This window comes from Aspergillus fischeri, genomic scaffold (assembly GCF_000149645.3).
Source record: "Aspergillus fischeri NRRL 181 1099437636249 genomic scaffold, whole genome shotgun sequence".
Taxonomy (NCBI): Eukaryota; Fungi; Ascomycota; class Eurotiomycetes; order Eurotiales; family Aspergillaceae; genus Aspergillus; species Aspergillus fischeri.
In genome coordinates, this window is record NW_001509770.1 from 3,806,733 (window position 1) to 3,822,605 (window position 15,873).

Consider the following 15,873-nt stretch of genomic DNA (forward strand, 5'->3'; position numbering starts at 1 on the left):
TACTCTGCTACTCCAGCGCACATAAAGCGCACTCCCTTGTGCTTGGTGATAACACTTGGGTTGCCTTCAGCTATTGTCTCTACTTGAATCTCAGACCTTGCAGGACGTTGTTACTGTCATCGTCGATTGATTGGTTCAGGCCGAGGCCGAGAGCTTCCAAGCTTTTCGCCTCCATCATCCTTCGTCTCTTCACACTTCTGGCCTGATCACATCCCAGTGTTACTGCTCGCTAACAGTCTACGCTTTATTTGCTTTAGAAAAAGAAAATCAAAATGTCTGCCGAAGTCTCTACCACCCCCGCCGCTGACAACACTGTCAACGGCACCCCCGAGGCCACCAACCCCGCTGCCACCAGCGCTCCTGAGGTGACCGCTGTTGAGAGCGCCTCTCCCTCTGCTACTCCCAGCGCCAACCAGCCCCACTCTGCTTCCCTCTATGTCGGTGAACTCGACCCCTCCGTCACCGAGGCTATGCTCTACGAGCTCTTCTCCTCCATTGGCCAGGTTGCCTCCATCCGTGTCTGCCGTGACGCCGTTACCAGACGCTCTCTCGGATATGCCTACGTTAACTATAACAACACCGCCGATGGCGAGCGCGCCCTCGAGGATCTGAACTACACCCTGATTAAGGGCAAGCCCTGCCGTATCATGTGGTCCCAGCGTGACCCCGCTCTGCGCAAGACTGGCCAAGGCAACGTCTTCATCAAGAACTTGGACGCTGCGATCGACAACAAGGCTCTCCACGACACCTTTGCCGCCTTCGGAAACATTCTGAGCTGCAAGGTCGCTCAGGATGAGTTTGGTAACTCCAAGGGATATGGTTTCGTCCACTACGAGACCGCCGAGGCCGCCAACAACGCGATCAAGCATGTCAACGGCATGCTGCTGAACGACAAGAAGGTCTTCGTCGGCCACCACATCTCCAAGAAGGACCGTCAGAGCAAGTTCGAGGAGATGAAGGCCAACTTCACCAACGTCTACATCAAGAACATTGACCAGGAAGTCACCGATGAGGAGTTCCGCAAGATGTTCGAGAAGTTCGGTGAGATCACCTCCGCCACTCTGAGCCGCGACCAGGAGGGTAAGAGCCGTGGTTTCGGTTTCGTCAACTTCTCCACCCACGACAGCGCGCAGGCCGCCGTCGACGAGATGAACGACAAGGAGATCAAGGGCCAGAAGCTCTACGTTGGCCGTGCCCAGAAGAAGCACGAGCGCGAGGAGGAGCTCCGCAAGCAGTACGAGGCCGCTCGCTTGGAGAAGGCCTCCAAGTACCAGGGTGTCAACCTCTACGTGAAGAACCTCACTGATGACGTTGATGACGAGAAGCTGCGCGAGCTCTTCAGCCCCTTCGGCACCATCACCTCCGCCAAGGTCATGCGTGACACCGTCACCGCCGGCGAGACCTCCGAGTCCGAGAAGGAGAAGGAGTCGAACAAGGAGAATGAGAAGGAGGGTGAGGAGAAGACCGAGGAGAAGCCTAAGGAGTCCGAGGAGGAGGCCAAGAAGACTGAGAAGAAGATCCTTGGAAAGAGCAAGGGCTTCGGTTTCGTCTGCTTCAGCAGCCCCGATGAGGCCTCCAAGGCCGTCACCGAGATGAACCAGAGAATGGTCAACGGCAAGCCTCTGTATGTGGCTCTTGCCCAGCGCAAGGATGTCCGCAGAAGCCAGCTCGAGGCTAGCATCCAGGCTCGCAACACCATCCGTCAGCAGCAGGCCGCCGCTGCCGCTGGTATGCCCCAGCCGGTATGTATCCCTAATTTCCGCATTACGCTCGTAGAATGGAACACAGTTGCTAACTCTAAATGCAGTACATGCAGCCCGCTGTCTTCTACGGTCCCGGTCAGCAGGGCTTCATCCCCGCTGGTCAGCGCGGTGGCATGCCTTTCGCTCCCCAGCCCGGTATGGTGATGGGCATCCCTGGCGGACGCCCCGGCCAGTACCCCGGTCCTTTCCCTGGTCAGCAGGGTGGACGTGGCATGGGCCCTAACCAGCAGATTCCTCCCAACTTCCAAGGCATTCCCATGGGCGCCATGCAGGGCCCCGGTGGCATTCCTAACGGTATGGGTTACCCTCAGATGGCTCAGGTACAGTTCGGACGCGGTGCTGGTGGCCGTGGTCAGGTGCCCGGAATGCCCATGGGTCAGGGTATGCGTGGTCCCGGTTACGGACAGGGCCGTGGTGGCGCCCCCGTCCAGGGAGGCCCTCGTCCTCAGGGTGGTCGCGGTCAGCCAGCCGCTGCTCCTCCTGCCGCCGGTCGCGAGGAGGTTCCCGCCACTGGTGGTCTCACTGCCCAGACTCTCAATGCTGTCCCCCCTCCTCAGCAGAAGCAGATGCTGGGTGAGGCTCTGTACCCCAAGATTCAAGCTCAGCAGCCCGAGCTGGCTGGCAAGATCACTGGTATGCTTCTGGAGATGGACAACACTGAATTGCTTGGCCTGTAAGTTTCTCTTTTTCACGTCAGTTTCGTCCAAGCGCATTGCTAACGTCTTCGTCTCTAGTCTTGAGGATGAAGAAGCCCTTCGCGCCAAGGTCGACGAGGCCCTTAGCGTTTACGACGAGTACATGAAGAACAAGGGTGAGGGCGAGGCTCCTGCTGAGCCTGCCAAGCCCAAGGAGGATGCCGCTGAAACTGCTACGGAAGAGAACAAGTCGTAGACTACGTGTCTTGGTATCTGATGCTGAGCTGGTCCTCCCAACTCTGAGATTTTGATTCACGTCTATTTTTGATGACCTACCTTTCTCTTTTCTCGAATTAACGAATCTCCCTCTACTCCTACACCTCCTCCTATTTCTTTTTTACCTTCGAACTTTTTTTTTACCTTTTCTTTTTTCCCTCCCGGTCCTGATATCCCTCCTGTTTCAAAAAGTTTTTTTTTGCTGGTGGTGTCACGTGCCTGTGTTGCGATCGACATGCTGTCTTGCCGGATCCCGTGGCTACATGTGCTTTGTCTGTCTTGTTAAGAGCCGGCAATGGCTGCTGCAGGAGACGGTCTTGTTTCATTTCAGCAGATGGCAAAGGCAAATTGAATTTCCAGCCGAGCTCGGGTCGGAGGAAATGTTTGTTCGAACACCATGGGTTTTTCAGTTGCTGTTAAAGGGAGGAAGTTGTGACGTCTTTTCTCTTCCTATCCTGATTAACATGGCTACCCTCGTATCTTTCTTATTTGACACGAGTGTAATATAGACTTATGACTTCCTCACGGGATTTTGGCTCTCACATCGTAGAGTAGTATTAGCATGCTACATGTAATACGTGTATCTACAGTCCAAGTCACATCGTCTGAAACAGAGGATAGGTAGATATCAAAAACTTGGATACTGCTGCCCGAACATATCAAGTAGATAGTCAAAGTTCGCTCCTTGGAGCAAATCCACCGTGTTCATGTCAAAATCAGGTAGACCGAGGTAATCCATCTCGGTAGTCGGAGTGGTCATGTTGAGCTCCACTGGCCCATTCCCCGACTCCTGTGCATTCAGCGGGCCTTGATCTTGGCCGGCCATTGACTCCGCACTGGCACTCGGGAGAGGAACCGAGGGATCATAGGAGGAGAGTTTCCGTCTCTTGGTTGGGTTTGCGATTGCGGGTTCCTCGCATGAGGAGGGATTGATGTTCGGGTTCGAGGTCGAGATTCGAGGTTGCTGTGAAGAGGTAAAAGAGTGCCGGATGTTCTCAGCGAGGAGACTCAGCGCTCGATGGCAATGTTTGGCTGTGTCCCAGTGCGCGGACATGATTCGGAGAAAGGTGAGGCAGTCGTTTATTTCGCTAGTGCAACGGTATTAGTTCGGTTCTCTTTTTTTCGTAGGACCTGCTGGGAACTTACAGAGACCCCTTAGACCAGACGTACTGTCCCAGCTGGCAGGCAAAGGCGAGGACCAGGCCTGCCATCCAGGCTGCGGAGAGAAAGCCCGGCCAGAAGAGGGCCTGCTTTGCATCGATCTGGGCGCGGAGGGCGGAGAGGATGCCTCTTGCGGCGCCGATGCAGGTTTGCAGGCCGGAGTTGAACTCGGGGGTTGAAGGGGCCAGAGAGAGGGAGGGACGGTTGATGAGGAGGATGAGGTGGTGGTAGAGGACTGTGAAGAAGGGGCCGAAGTGGAAGGGTTCGTCATCCTGTGATCGTTGGTATATGGAGTCGCTGGTCCTGGCCGGGGTGCCTTGGAGGGTGGTGGGGAGGCTGTTCCACCATTTGTGCACGTCTGTGACGAGGATGAGGACGGAGCTGCGGCGAACGGAGCGGACGAGGATGGACTTGTGGAAGAGCTCTAGCGCGCGGCCGGTCAGCTTGCCGGATTCGACGTAGCTCATGAACGCTATTTCTCTCTGATGTTGTTCGCGTTCTCCTGGGTCTATGATGCCGCTGGAGTGTCGGTGTTGTTGGGGGTGCTGGGGGCTGGCGAGCTCAATCTGTGCGGGTGTGGACGAAGCCGGTGTGCTCTTTCCAGGACTGCCTGCCACAAAACGCGGCGTAGAGCCCTCACTCGTGTCCCGAACCTTGTGCAAACCTGGCGAATGCACCTCGTGGGCTCCTGGAGCGCAGACGTCAACGTCCGAATCCTGTATACCGAGAGGCAAGCCCAGAGCCTGGCTCAAGTACCGGTCGATAGCATACGCGCACCAGAAAATCCTTTTGCGCAACTGCCGGTCGTGTGTCGAGAGCTCTTTGTAGCGAAACGGGCATCGATGGAGACCAGCGTGCAGCATAGACCGGAGAATACAGCCGCCTACCGTTGACGCCGTCCGAAGAGACATCTTGGCTACCAGGTACAACTGGGCCGCGAGAAGAGCCTGCAGGGACAGGAGATCCTGCCTCCGCGTTAGAATAGCGAGCAAGGAATGCATGCTTCCGGGGGATTTGATTCGGGATTCCGGCGGAAGGGACAGATCGGGTCGCAGATGGCTTGCGAGGTTGAACACACACTGAAAGATTGTCGTCCAGCACGCGTTTCGGTGGTCCGTAGACGTAGACGGGATATTCCCATGATTCTGCCCCTCAGTCCCGTGCGAGTCTGAGTAAAGCAACTCCATCGCCCGCAGGAAGCTGGGGCCATGTAGAAACGGGAACAGGGGATGCCACACTTTGAAGTAGACCATCATAAGTTCCCTCGCCATGTCCAGTGGCGGAGCCTTGCCGAGCTCATGAGCGATTTCCGAATCATACTGCCACTTAGAAAGACAGGCAGACGGCCCAGACACGGACGGAGAGCGGACAGTAGACGGGGACTGATCAGCATGCGACTCATCGCTACCCACAAGCGTGTCTTCCGGCAGAGGCAAACTTATTTTGGACGAATCCAAGTCCTTGGAGAAGGCACGTCGAACGGTATTGATGAAAAAGACGCCGCTGGAACTGCCAATGAACTGACTCTCTTCGTTCGAGTGCGCTGTCAGGGAACCAATCTCCGACGGGCCAGAGGTGAGATCCGAAGAGTCCATCCTGAGGACATGGTGCCTTGACCAGTCCTAGATAGGCTTTGCCTGGACCAACAGTTCAGGACAGACTACGATGTTGCTCGGTTGATGGACAAGCAAAGCTTGACTGCTCTTCCTCGCCAGTTTAGCTTCGTTGAGTTCTTTCTCCCCATCAACGCTTGCTTAGTCATCTCTCATCGTTCGATTCTGATAACTACGCCTCTTCCAGGTCTTGGAGGATGAAAAACGGCGATAAATGTGTCAATCATCTATCACTGGAAAATAAGAAGTAAGCAGCGAGATAAATGAGTTGGCTGGTAAATCAAGAATTACAGGTATGGATAAGGTAAAGCGCGTAAACTAATCACCAGAACATTAAACGTTAAAAGATAAAGGACCACATGCACAGTCAAGGAATGCGTTCGTGTGGCATCATAAGCTAGCTGAGCAGGCCACCATGTTGAGAGGCCAACTGTGAATAATCAAGTCATTGAAGTTACTGGACATTGGGAAATAGTCTTAAGAAGACATGCATTACTTCGAACTAATCACATTGTTCTATCTTGCAAAAAGGTCAAAGTATATATACCGTCAGAAATACATATATACAGGTATCAAGATTGAAGATAGCCTTCGAAGATGAAGGAAGGTCATGCCACTGTTCGTACAATATCATCAATCGCCCTGGCGACATAGCGGACATTTTTGCTGTTCACTATCGAGACTGTCAGTGTCGAAATTCTCACAAGGGAGAGTGCACTTACAGCCAGCCATGGAGATGCGTCCTGACTTCATCATGTAGATGTGATGTCGTCGTCGAATCTCGAGCACCTGGGTCTCCGTCAGGCCGGTGTACGTGAACATGCCAATCTAATATTGTCAGCAAATAAATTCAAGCCTAATCTCACGACGAGATAAGGCCTACCTGGTCCAGAACGTGGTTCCATGTGCCTGGTGTGCCCAGTCGGATCAACTCGTCATATAACGCCTGGCGCATCTGCTTGATTCGCCCGCTCATGTGCTTTAAGTCTTCATACCATTGCTGTCTCAAACCCTCATCGCTGAGGACGGTCCGTACGATCTCGGACCCGCCTCGGGGAGCCATGGAATACTCTCCACGAACGAGATGAGAAAGATTGGCCAACACAACCTGCGGCAAAGTCCCCGAGCTCGAACTCGTGACCACATGCAGTGCGCCAGTGCGCTGCCCATAGAGACCGAAATTCTTCGAAAACGACTGCGCAACACAGAACTCCAGTTCGGGCTTGCAGCTCATGAAGTGCCTGATGGCCCATGCATCTTCGTCGAGACTTCCTGATGCGAACCCCTGGTACGCCAGGTCAAAGAATGGCACCAGGCCTTTTTGCTGGCAGAGCACGGCGAGCTTACGCCATTGCTCCTTGCTGGGATCAGCGCCAGTGGGATTATGTGCGCAGGCGTGAAGAATCACGACGTCGCCCTTCTTTGCTTGCGCAGAGAGCAGCCGCATTGTGCGCTCATAATCGAAGCATTTTCCCTTATGGTCATAGTACGGATACGTCCGGACCTCGACACCGACGAGCTCCCAAATCGTGTAGTGGTTGGCCCAGGTGGGGTCCGGAATCCAAACGCAGGAAGGCTTGATGGTGCGCGCGAGGAAATCCGCGCCTAGTCTGTTTGCGCCTGTCCCCGAGATCGTCTGAATCGAGGCGATCCGGTCTTGCGCTGCGGTCTGCTCGTTACTTGGGGACTTTCCAAACCCAAAGACCAGGTCGCGTGCTAGAGCTAGAAACTTGAGGTCGCCCTGGATGGTCAGGTACTCGTGTCTGGCGACGTTGTTCGCATGGAAGAGCTGTGCCTCGGCCTGTTCCACCACGCTCAGGGGCCATGGATCACCATCCTCTGTGCGATACACGCCGATGCCGAGATTGACTTTGTCAGGGTGACTGTCACTGAGATATTCGGCTTGAAGTGTGAACGGCTCATCGACGGGCGGCACGGACAGGGAGGAGAATCGAGATGGTGTTGACTTGGCGACAGACTTGACATAGGTTGCATCACTTGTAATGGCAGTCTGTCGGAGACCCTCGTCTATCTGGGCTGGAGCCATGGTGAAGGTAGATCTGCTGTATAGAGTTAAAGGGAGTCTATCCTGGTCCGGACCTCAGCATAGCGACGGTATTTATGCAGCGGCGGAGAGCTGCTATTTGACCCATCACGGTAGACATGAACACATTGCGATACCGTGGGCCAGCTTCAAGGGCCAATCCGAATGAGAGACAGCGGTCATACAACGGCTATTGTGAAGAATCCGATGGTCCAAGGGGAAAAGAATGCCGTAAATGCCGTTTATCGTCGGAGGTTGACGTCGTTCGGAAAAGATACCCGCCGCCAACCGCTAGCAGCCGACAACTCGAACGGCAAGACTACGACAATGAAATGGAAGACCATGGAATCATTGCGATGAAAGAAAATAAGGGGGATCTCAGTTGCTCTGGGGAGATCAAGTAAAGTAGGCGCGTGACGCGGGTGACTACAGTAGAGCTATTACCAATGAGCCGTGGTCGAGCCTATGCATCGGTGAACTTTATCGAAAAGAAAGATGATATCTTGATAAAAAATCAATCATGTCGCAAAACCAAGCGCTCAATTTCTGCGCACACCGTTTCGACAACCCCTTGAGTATTTGCGGTCCCTCCAAGATCTGGAGTTAGGACTCCAGCAGCGCACACCCTTTCAACGCATCCCATCAACTGTTTTGCAGCGTCCTTCTCGCCTAGCCAAGAAAGCATCTCTGCAGCCGACCAGAACGTCGCTACAGGATTGGCTACTCCCTTGCCAGTGATGTCGAAAGCACTTCCATGCACGGGCTCAAACAGGGACGGATTCTTCCTCGTTGGGTCTAAATTGCTAGAGGGAGCAACTCCAATTGATCCTGCCAGCGCGGCGGCCAAGTCTGACAGAATATCCATGTGCAGGTTGGTACCGACGATAGTGTCCAGGGAGTCGGGCTTGCCCACCATGCGAATCGTCATAGCATCCACTAGCATCTTGTCCCAGGTGACATCAGGGAAATCCCTAGCGACCTCTGCGGCCACTTGATCCCACAAGACCATGCCATTGCGCATGGAGTTGCTCTTAGTGACGACTGTCAAGTGACGACGAGGTCTTGAGCGTGCTGTTTCAAACGCAAATCTCATGATCCTCTCGATTCCAACCCGTGTGAATATGGCAACCTCCGTCGCAGCTTCCCACGGCTGGCCGACGTGACTGCGCCCGCCCTGGCCAGAATATTCGCCCTCTGAGTTTTCGCGTACGAGAACCCAGTCGATGCCGTTTGTCGCGGTACTAAGCGGACATTTTGTGCCAGGGAAGGTACGTACCGGGCGGACATTGGCGTACAATTGTAAAGGTCCTCGGATTGCTAACAAAAGACCCCAAAGAGAGATGTGGTCAGGAACATCTAACCAGGTCGGTCAGTTGCTGGTTGGCCAGAGTCGATCACTTAGGACAATCATACCTGGAGCGCCTACAGCGCCGAATAGTACTGCATTAAACTGTCGCAGTGTGTCCAGACAGTCTTCCGATGCATACCGACCATGTGCCTTGTAGTATTCCGTGCCCCACGGGATGTGAGTGAATTCGATGTCGAATGTTTGTAATTTTTGGCAGAGCTTCTTAACGACCTGGATCGTCGCTTCAACGACTTCTGGCCCAATACCATCTCCTGGAATGGACGCAACACGGTAGGTAATTGGACCTGTAGATGCCATTTTGCTTTTATTTTCTGCTAAATATGTTCGTAGCGATGAGAGTGCTGAGGAGCCAACAGGCCCCCACCCTCTATATATACCGATGTCATGCCTTTCAGATAGACAAACAGGGTAGCTCTCGGTCGAAAGAGATGAGCGTAATGCGCCTGAAGTTTCATCCTTGCAGTTAACTTCCCAGAGATGGTGACGTTCCCATTGTATTACTGGGTTACCGGCTGCAGTTGTTGGTGGAGAGAACCGTCGGTTAAACCTTTAGCCTGTAGATAATCCCGCACTTGTCCCGATTAGGATGGAAGGGCATCATCGTTCAGTCAAGAGATCGGGTTCATCAATTGATCACCAAATCAGTAGATATAGACTCTAGTGAACATGTCTACCAGTAAAAGCAGCAAAGGCTTCAAACCATCTCGGATCACAGTTGCCTGTAATTCCTGCCGGTCCCGTAAGCAGAAAGTGAGTGCTCTTCGTTCACTAATATCATCTTGCTGACAGAACTGAAGTGCAGCGGCAACAAGTAAGCTGTCCTAATGAATATAAGGCAGACTTGCTGACTGCAAAGACCAATATGTACTCAATGCCTCCAATCCCATCGGCAGTGTGACTGGCCCGAGCAGCTCAAACGGTTCGCTTCCAGTCCTGAAGGCAGATGTACAAGTCTCACCAAGGCAGAGGACCCGCAAAGGGATATATTGAAGCGCTCGAACATCGTCTGCATGAGACGGAACAGATGCTGTTGAGATTGCTGGCTCACATGACCGACGAGCAGTTATCGACTGCTCTTGAACGGGACCAGTCACCCTTTTTGCGTTCCGGGAAGAACGATGCACAATATTGGAGACAATATCCATTGCGCACAGCTCGTGATCTTCGAAAGTGGCAGCAAGATTGTTTGGCAGAAACAAGAGTGGCTGGCCTTCCTATGTTCTCGCCGTCGAGGCGCATCGACGCTTCTGCGCAATCAAAAGTCGAAGCTGACGAAAATAGTCCAGTAGCGCCTGAGAGTCAGCAAATCGAGGAACAGCCTGTACCTCATTCTGAACAGGATACAGGCGCACGCGAAGAGGAACTGAGATCCACTCAAGCGATCCACGGTAAGGACATGAACCAGCGTGTCGCATGGGAGAACGGTTACGATTCATGCAACGAGTTGAGAAAATCTTCAACAGCAATGGGATTCATGTTTATACCGTCGTCGTTGGAGTCTACCCGCTTAGAAGATACGCAGTCCTTGCACGCCGATACTCCCCCCGGACCAAACCTTTGGAGTGGAGCGCCCTCGGTAGCTTTCCAGCGACAATTCCTCTGGTAGATTTCAGTTGAGAACGTGTTACGTGAGCCATCAGAGATGCTACAGGAGTGCCGAGTGACAAGCAATCTACACTAGGGTAAACCTACATCAAGTCCACCTCGACGCACATACGCAATAGGAAACGGAATATGACGAAGTGCAAAGCAAACTCGAGTAAGAGACACCACACAGAACCAGCTCAGCATCCCTGCTCACTTTACACAGCAGGCAACGGCCGCACACGCCCACCCACGGGCTTCACAATCCTAATCCCCATCCCCGGCCTAAGCATCCCCCCCTTCTTAACCGTCCCCATCACCCCAGCCAACCTTTTGAAGACCCTACTCCCATCCCTTACCACACACACATCCCTCAATCCAGCCCGACACTTATCCATCCCCGGCCCCGGCTCCCGGATACCCGTCAACACCACAACAGCCTCCTCCTCACCGGCCCCACCGAAAAAATGCACCTCCGTCCCCAGCGGCAGCGTTGATAGCTCCACCCCCTCCGTCGTGATATTCTCGCCGATTTCGCCAGCCGAGAGTGGCTTTGCGTCTGCCCCAGCAGCAGCAGAAAGTCTCCCCGAGAGCTCGCGGAGTGTCTCCACGGGAACAAGATGTACCTGTCTGAGATTCGGGGTGTGCTGCGCTTGCGCCTGGGCGCGGTGCTGAGTGGTATGGCCTGCGTGGCAGTCGCCGTCGACGCCGTGGTTTGGGATGAGGGTTATAGATGGGACGGGGGTTTTGGTGATGGAGTGGGAGGGGGATTTGGAGACGGAGAGGATGCGGGGGGTGAGGGGGTGGTTTTGGTTGATGTTGAGGTTGATGTTGCTGTGGTGGACATTTTGCAGGGTCAGGCAGTATTCGAGTATTTGCTCTGCGTAGGTACTATGTATGTGATGGTGATGCTGTTGCTTGATGCTTGATGCTTGATGTTGATGTTGATGTTGATGCTCTAGAGTACAAGGGGATTACTGAGGATATCTATTCTGGAGACGCCGCCATGCCATGCCATGCCAACTCATCCTGCATATGAACCTCGATCTAAGCTGATGTGCAGGACTATCCACGAATACAATTCTGTCTAGCGCTCACGAAGTGACTACGCAGCGTATAGGTGGATTCTTGGGGTGATGGCTTGCAGTGTTCGCTCCACTGTAGAAACCCTAGGGTCGGTGCTGGGTGGAGATTGTGGTTGTGAAGGAGGGAAGGGCGGGCGTCCGGCTTGTTCTCGATGGGCATTTGTACAGGTGTTTAGTTTACGGGTACGAAAATGATATGAGTTTGATTGGTGGTGCTTGAGAGGCGGTTTAATGATGATGTAGAGGATGTGGTGTACCTAGATACAGTGCTCAATTCCTGCCAGTTGCAACGTGAACCTCAATCCGTCCGGTCCCCGTATTCTGCGTCTTGACGTACGCCAAATCCAGCACCCCATCCTTATTGAAATCAATCATCTGCCAGAACCCATTGTCCTCGGGATAGAACGTGGTGCCGACCTCCTGGACACGGGTCTGATATGTCGACGCCCCAGACGCAACATGGACCTCCACACGGCCGGTCCCCGTGTTCCTGGTCTTGATATACACCAGGTCCAGCTTCCTATCTCTGTTGAAATCAATCATTTGCCACACTCCGTTGTCCTCGGGGTAGAAGGTCGTGCCGACTTCCTGGACGCGAGTCTGGTAGTTCGATGCGCCAGAGGCGACATGCACCTCCACCCGTCCGGTTCCTGTATTTCGAGTCTTGATGTAGATCAGGTCGAGGATGCCATCGCCGTCAAAGTCGGCCATCTGCCAGGTCCCGTTATCTTCAGGCAAGAAAGTCGTGCCGACTTCCTTGATGCGGGTCTGGAAGTTGGACGCCGCCGAGGCAATGTGCACTTCCACTCGGCCGGTGCCTGTGTTGCGGGTCTTGATGTACACGAGGTCATCACGGCCATCACCGTCGGCATCAATCAGCTGCCAGACGCCATTGTCTTCGGGCCAGAAAGTCGTGCCAAGCTCCAGCGTGCGGGTCTGGTAGTTGGAGGCCCTGGAGGCGAGGTGGACTTCCACCTTGCCGGTGCCGGTGTTGCTGGTTTTGATGTAGCCCAGATCTGGACCGGGTTTGTTGGCAAAGGAGGGAGTCAAGGACCAGGGGCCGTAGGGGTCTGGAGAGGTAAAGGTAGTCCCAGTGGCGAGGATGCGGGTTTGGTATGGGGCTGCTGTGGCCGAGGTAGCCAGCAGCGGAAGAACGAGATGCCAGATGGCGTTTAACGAAAGGGGTTTGGTCTGCATGACGAAGGTAGTCTGTTGCTGTGCTGTAGTGATTTGATCAAAGTCATAATTGCGAGCGATTGAGCCGTATTTATAGATTGTTCATTGCACAGGCGGGGGCATCGGGATTTGGGACGTCTCTTCAGCTGCTGTTCAGCTGTCTCGAGCAAGAATATTTCGGTCCCCCGCCGTGGCTGAGACATAGTATGGTCTGGACATCGGATATTAGCGAGATTGTTCTACTGTTCAGAAGGCCAGCTTGGCTCGAAGTGACGTTGCTGCGGAGCGGCAGCTTCAGGCGCCATGGCAGAGCGAGGAGGCTGGCTGACTTCTCGACATTGACGCTGGTAAATGTCAATCGCTTCAGGTTGCCGGTTTGAAGTGCATGTTCTTCATATGTGACGAGGGGCGACTCCAATGTGGTACTGCAGAAATCATGCCATGCCCTTGAAGAAGCAGGGAGGATGTACAGTACTTTTGTGATGTAACCTTGGACAGGGGTTGGTTCATATTCAGATGAATTGACATCCAAGCGGCCGAGAACGTCCTATCCCGTGATCGGCTGCAGATGATCATGCGATTTGAGGTGCAAGCATCTTGACTGTAATCGGAGAGTTTGTAACCGCAGTCGACTATGAAGCAATGCTCATGGTTGACAGGACCTGAGCTACAGTTGCCCAATACGACCTGCGGAGTGACAGCGCTGCAGTGCACTGCTCCCTCTTCCGAAATTGATTCCATCAGAAATGAGAGGATACAGAAGATCGGGCTGAAAACGAGAACTCTTGATGCTGACATCCATCAGTCCTGTCAAAATCGGCAATACTTGCCATCGTCGTATTGGGCTGAGCCTTTCGGGACAATGAACTATGGAGCCGAATTGATCATGACAAGGTTCAACTCAACTTTCACTCAACCCAACTATGGAAATCCTTCCAGCAATTACGTCTTGAAAGGGGCGGGCAGAGAGGCGCCTTAGTCGTGTATCTGCCTCGAGAGGTGATGTTTATGGCTGATATGCTACGAGTGGATACAGGCTTAGATACATATCCTTCTGACCGGCTGGGCAAGCAGTTCGATTATTCTGCCAATCGGATCAAGTACAGTGAGAACGCGCTAAGAAATACATGCTTGGCACCAGGTCATGAACATGATGGTATTAAAGAGCAGAAAGACCATCACTTTGCACTGTGATGATGGCATCAGACTGGAGTATTTGCTTCTTCCCAATATTTCTATTGAAGAATGATACCAATGAATATGTTTCTCATCATCATCTTGCATATCTGACATGCTGTCTAGTGATTTCTCCAGATATGGGCGACAAGGAAGATGCCTGCTAATAGGCATTGAGCAGCTGCATGACAAACAATTAGAGTACACTAATATCCTTGATACAAGTTGTCTTGCAGAGCACCTGACATTCAACTCTATGGATATAAATTCTAGATTACAAGTAATAAAATCGTGCATGCATCATTTAAAACGTTCCCAGGTTCTCAGCGACCTTGAACGGAGCGGCAGTCTTGCTGCGGATCTCGTCGACGGTCACGCCCTCGGCGGTCTCGGCTAGGGTCAGACCTTCGGTTGGGCTGACGTCGAAGACGGCCAGATCAGTGATGATCTTCCAGACACAGCGAGGACCGGTGAGAGGGAAGGTGCACTCGGGCAAGATCTTAGGGTTGCCCTTTTTATCGGTGTGTTCCATGGTGACAACCACCTTGGTCTTCTCGGGGTTGGCGACGAGGTCCATGGCGCCGCCGACACCCTTGACCTTACCAGGGAGCATAAAGTTCGCCAGATCACCATACTGGCTGACCTGCAGGGCACCGAGCATGGTGAGATCGATGCGGCCAGCGCGGATCATACCGAAACTCTCGTGGGAGCCGAAGACGGAGGCGCCGGAGCTCAGGGTGACGGTTTCCTTGCCCGGGTTGATCAGATCGGGATCCTCCTCGCCGGGCTTGGGGTAGGGACCGAGACCGAGGATACCGTTCTCAGCCTGGAGGACAACTTCGACGCCTTCGGGGAGGTAGGCAGGGGCGATCAGGGGGATACCGATACCGAGGTTGACGTACATGCCGTCCTTGAGTTCCTTGGCGGCACGCTTGACGATGCGTTCACGACGAGCGGTAGCCTCGCCAGATCCTGGAGCAGTTAGCAAGGAGCTATAGTATCAGATGCTAGAAGCATGCATACCAGCCTGGAGCATCTCGCTGGGATCCTTGGCGAAGGTGAGCTTCTCGATCATGGTCTTTTCCGTGCTCTGGATAACCTTGTTGACGTAGATGCCTTGCAGATGGATTTCCTCGGGAGACAGCTCGCCAACCTCGACAATGTGGTCGGCCTCGACGATAGTGTACTTGGCGTTCTTAGCCATGGCCTCGTTGAAGTTGTTCATGGCCTTGCGGAACTGGCAGTTACCGAGTTTGTCGGCCTTGTGGACACGGATCAAAGCGTAGTCGCCGAAAATGGATTCTTCCAGAAGGTAGTTCTTGCCGTTGAACCTCCGGACTTCCTTGGGTTTCGAGTATTCCTTGACGGTGCCATCTTTGTTGTAACGGACGGGCAGTTCACCAGTTTGGACTGCTATCGTCAGCTGCGAATTTGAAGCCGTGATCAGAGCAAACCTACCAATTGTTCCATAAGCCGCAGGAGTGTAGAAAGCAGGGACACCAGCTGCACCAGCCGCACACTTCTCCGCAATAGTGCCTTGAGGGGTAAGTTCCAGAGCGAGGTCGCCGTTCAGGTACATCTTTTCAAAGACCTTGTTTTCACCGATGAACGAAGCAATCATTTTGGTAATCTGGCCAGTCTCGAGGAGTTGGCCTGAAAATGTCAGCGCCATCATTTCCCTAGCCAATTGCTTCACCTGATGGCAGATAACATACCCAAACCAGCACCAGGCATTCCAGCATTGTTGGAGACGACAGTCAAATCCTTGATATCGGGACGATCACGCACAGCATTGATCAGGGTATTGGCGACACCGGAGAAACCAAAACCACCGCACAGCACAGTAGACGAACCCTTCATATCCTTGATGGCTTCCTGAGCCGACGCGCATACTTTATCGATGGCTCTCTTGTTGGCGGAGACTGAGAAATTCCGCCGCCCCAAGATGGGGCGGAACACCGCAGGAAGAGGTCGCGACATGGTCGGACCTG

General features: G+C 53.5%; 7 protein-coding genes across 7 annotated transcripts, besides 1 other annotated feature; 2 read left to right on the plus strand and 5 right to left on the minus strand.

The window, feature by feature from the left end:
- Positions 1-272: 272 nt before the first annotated feature.
- On the plus strand, positions 273-2,654 carry pab1 (polyadenylate-binding protein; the record flags this gene model as incomplete). Its single annotated transcript, XM_001265243.1, has 3 exons — positions 273-1,742; positions 1,808-2,436; positions 2,498-2,654. 3 exons carry the CDS (start codon positions 273-275, stop codon positions 2,652-2,654), a joined length of 2,256 nt encoding a protein of 751 aa, XP_001265244.1.
- A 648-nt stretch (positions 2,655-3,302) lies between these two features.
- On the minus strand, positions 3,303-5,430 carry NFIA_020560 (transcription factor domain-containing protein; the record flags this gene model as incomplete). The annotated part of the gene is made up of 2 exons (XM_001265244.1): positions 3,303-3,762; positions 3,821-5,430. 2 exons carry the CDS (start codon positions 5,428-5,430, stop codon positions 3,303-3,305), a joined length of 2,070 nt encoding a protein of 689 aa, XP_001265245.1.
- A 626-nt stretch (positions 5,431-6,056) lies between these two features.
- Positions 6,057-7,495, minus strand: NFIA_020570 (putative aspartate aminotransferase; the record flags this gene model as incomplete). Its single annotated transcript, XM_001265245.1, has 3 exons — positions 6,057-6,121; positions 6,171-6,276; positions 6,332-7,495. The coding sequence occupies 3 exons, from the start codon at positions 7,493-7,495 to the stop codon at positions 6,057-6,059; spliced, it is 1,335 nt and encodes a 444-aa protein (XP_001265246.1).
- A 511-nt stretch (positions 7,496-8,006) lies between these two features.
- Positions 8,007-9,158, minus strand: NFIA_020580 (putative isocitrate/isopropylmalate family dehydrogenase; the record flags this gene model as incomplete). The annotated part of the gene is made up of 2 exons (XM_001265246.1): positions 8,007-8,848; positions 8,906-9,158. 2 exons carry the CDS (start codon positions 9,156-9,158, stop codon positions 8,007-8,009), a joined length of 1,095 nt encoding a protein of 364 aa, XP_001265247.1.
- A 646-nt stretch (positions 9,159-9,804) lies between these two features.
- Positions 9,805-10,467, plus strand: NFIA_020590 (uncharacterized protein; the record flags this gene model as incomplete). Its single annotated transcript, XM_001265247.1, has 1 exon — positions 9,805-10,467. One exon carries the CDS (start codon positions 9,805-9,807, stop codon positions 10,465-10,467), a length of 663 nt encoding a protein of 220 aa, XP_001265248.1.
- Positions 10,468-11,351: 884 nt separating this feature from the next.
- Positions 11,352-11,402: a microsatellite.
- A 398-nt stretch (positions 11,403-11,800) lies between these two features.
- On the minus strand, positions 11,801-12,727 carry NFIA_020600 (FG-GAP repeat domain-containing protein; the record flags this gene model as incomplete). Its single annotated transcript, XM_001265248.1, has 1 exon — positions 11,801-12,727. The coding sequence occupies one exon, from the start codon at positions 12,725-12,727 to the stop codon at positions 11,801-11,803; it is 927 nt and encodes a 308-aa protein (XP_001265249.1).
- Positions 12,728-14,186: 1,459 nt separating this feature from the next.
- Positions 14,187-15,862, minus strand: NFIA_020610 (3-oxoacid CoA-transferase; the record flags this gene model as incomplete). Its single annotated transcript, XM_001265249.1, has 4 exons — positions 14,187-14,854; positions 14,906-15,292; positions 15,341-15,535; positions 15,598-15,862. 4 exons carry the CDS (start codon positions 15,860-15,862, stop codon positions 14,187-14,189), a joined length of 1,515 nt encoding a protein of 504 aa, XP_001265250.1.
- Between the last annotated feature and the right edge of the window lie 11 nt (positions 15,863-15,873).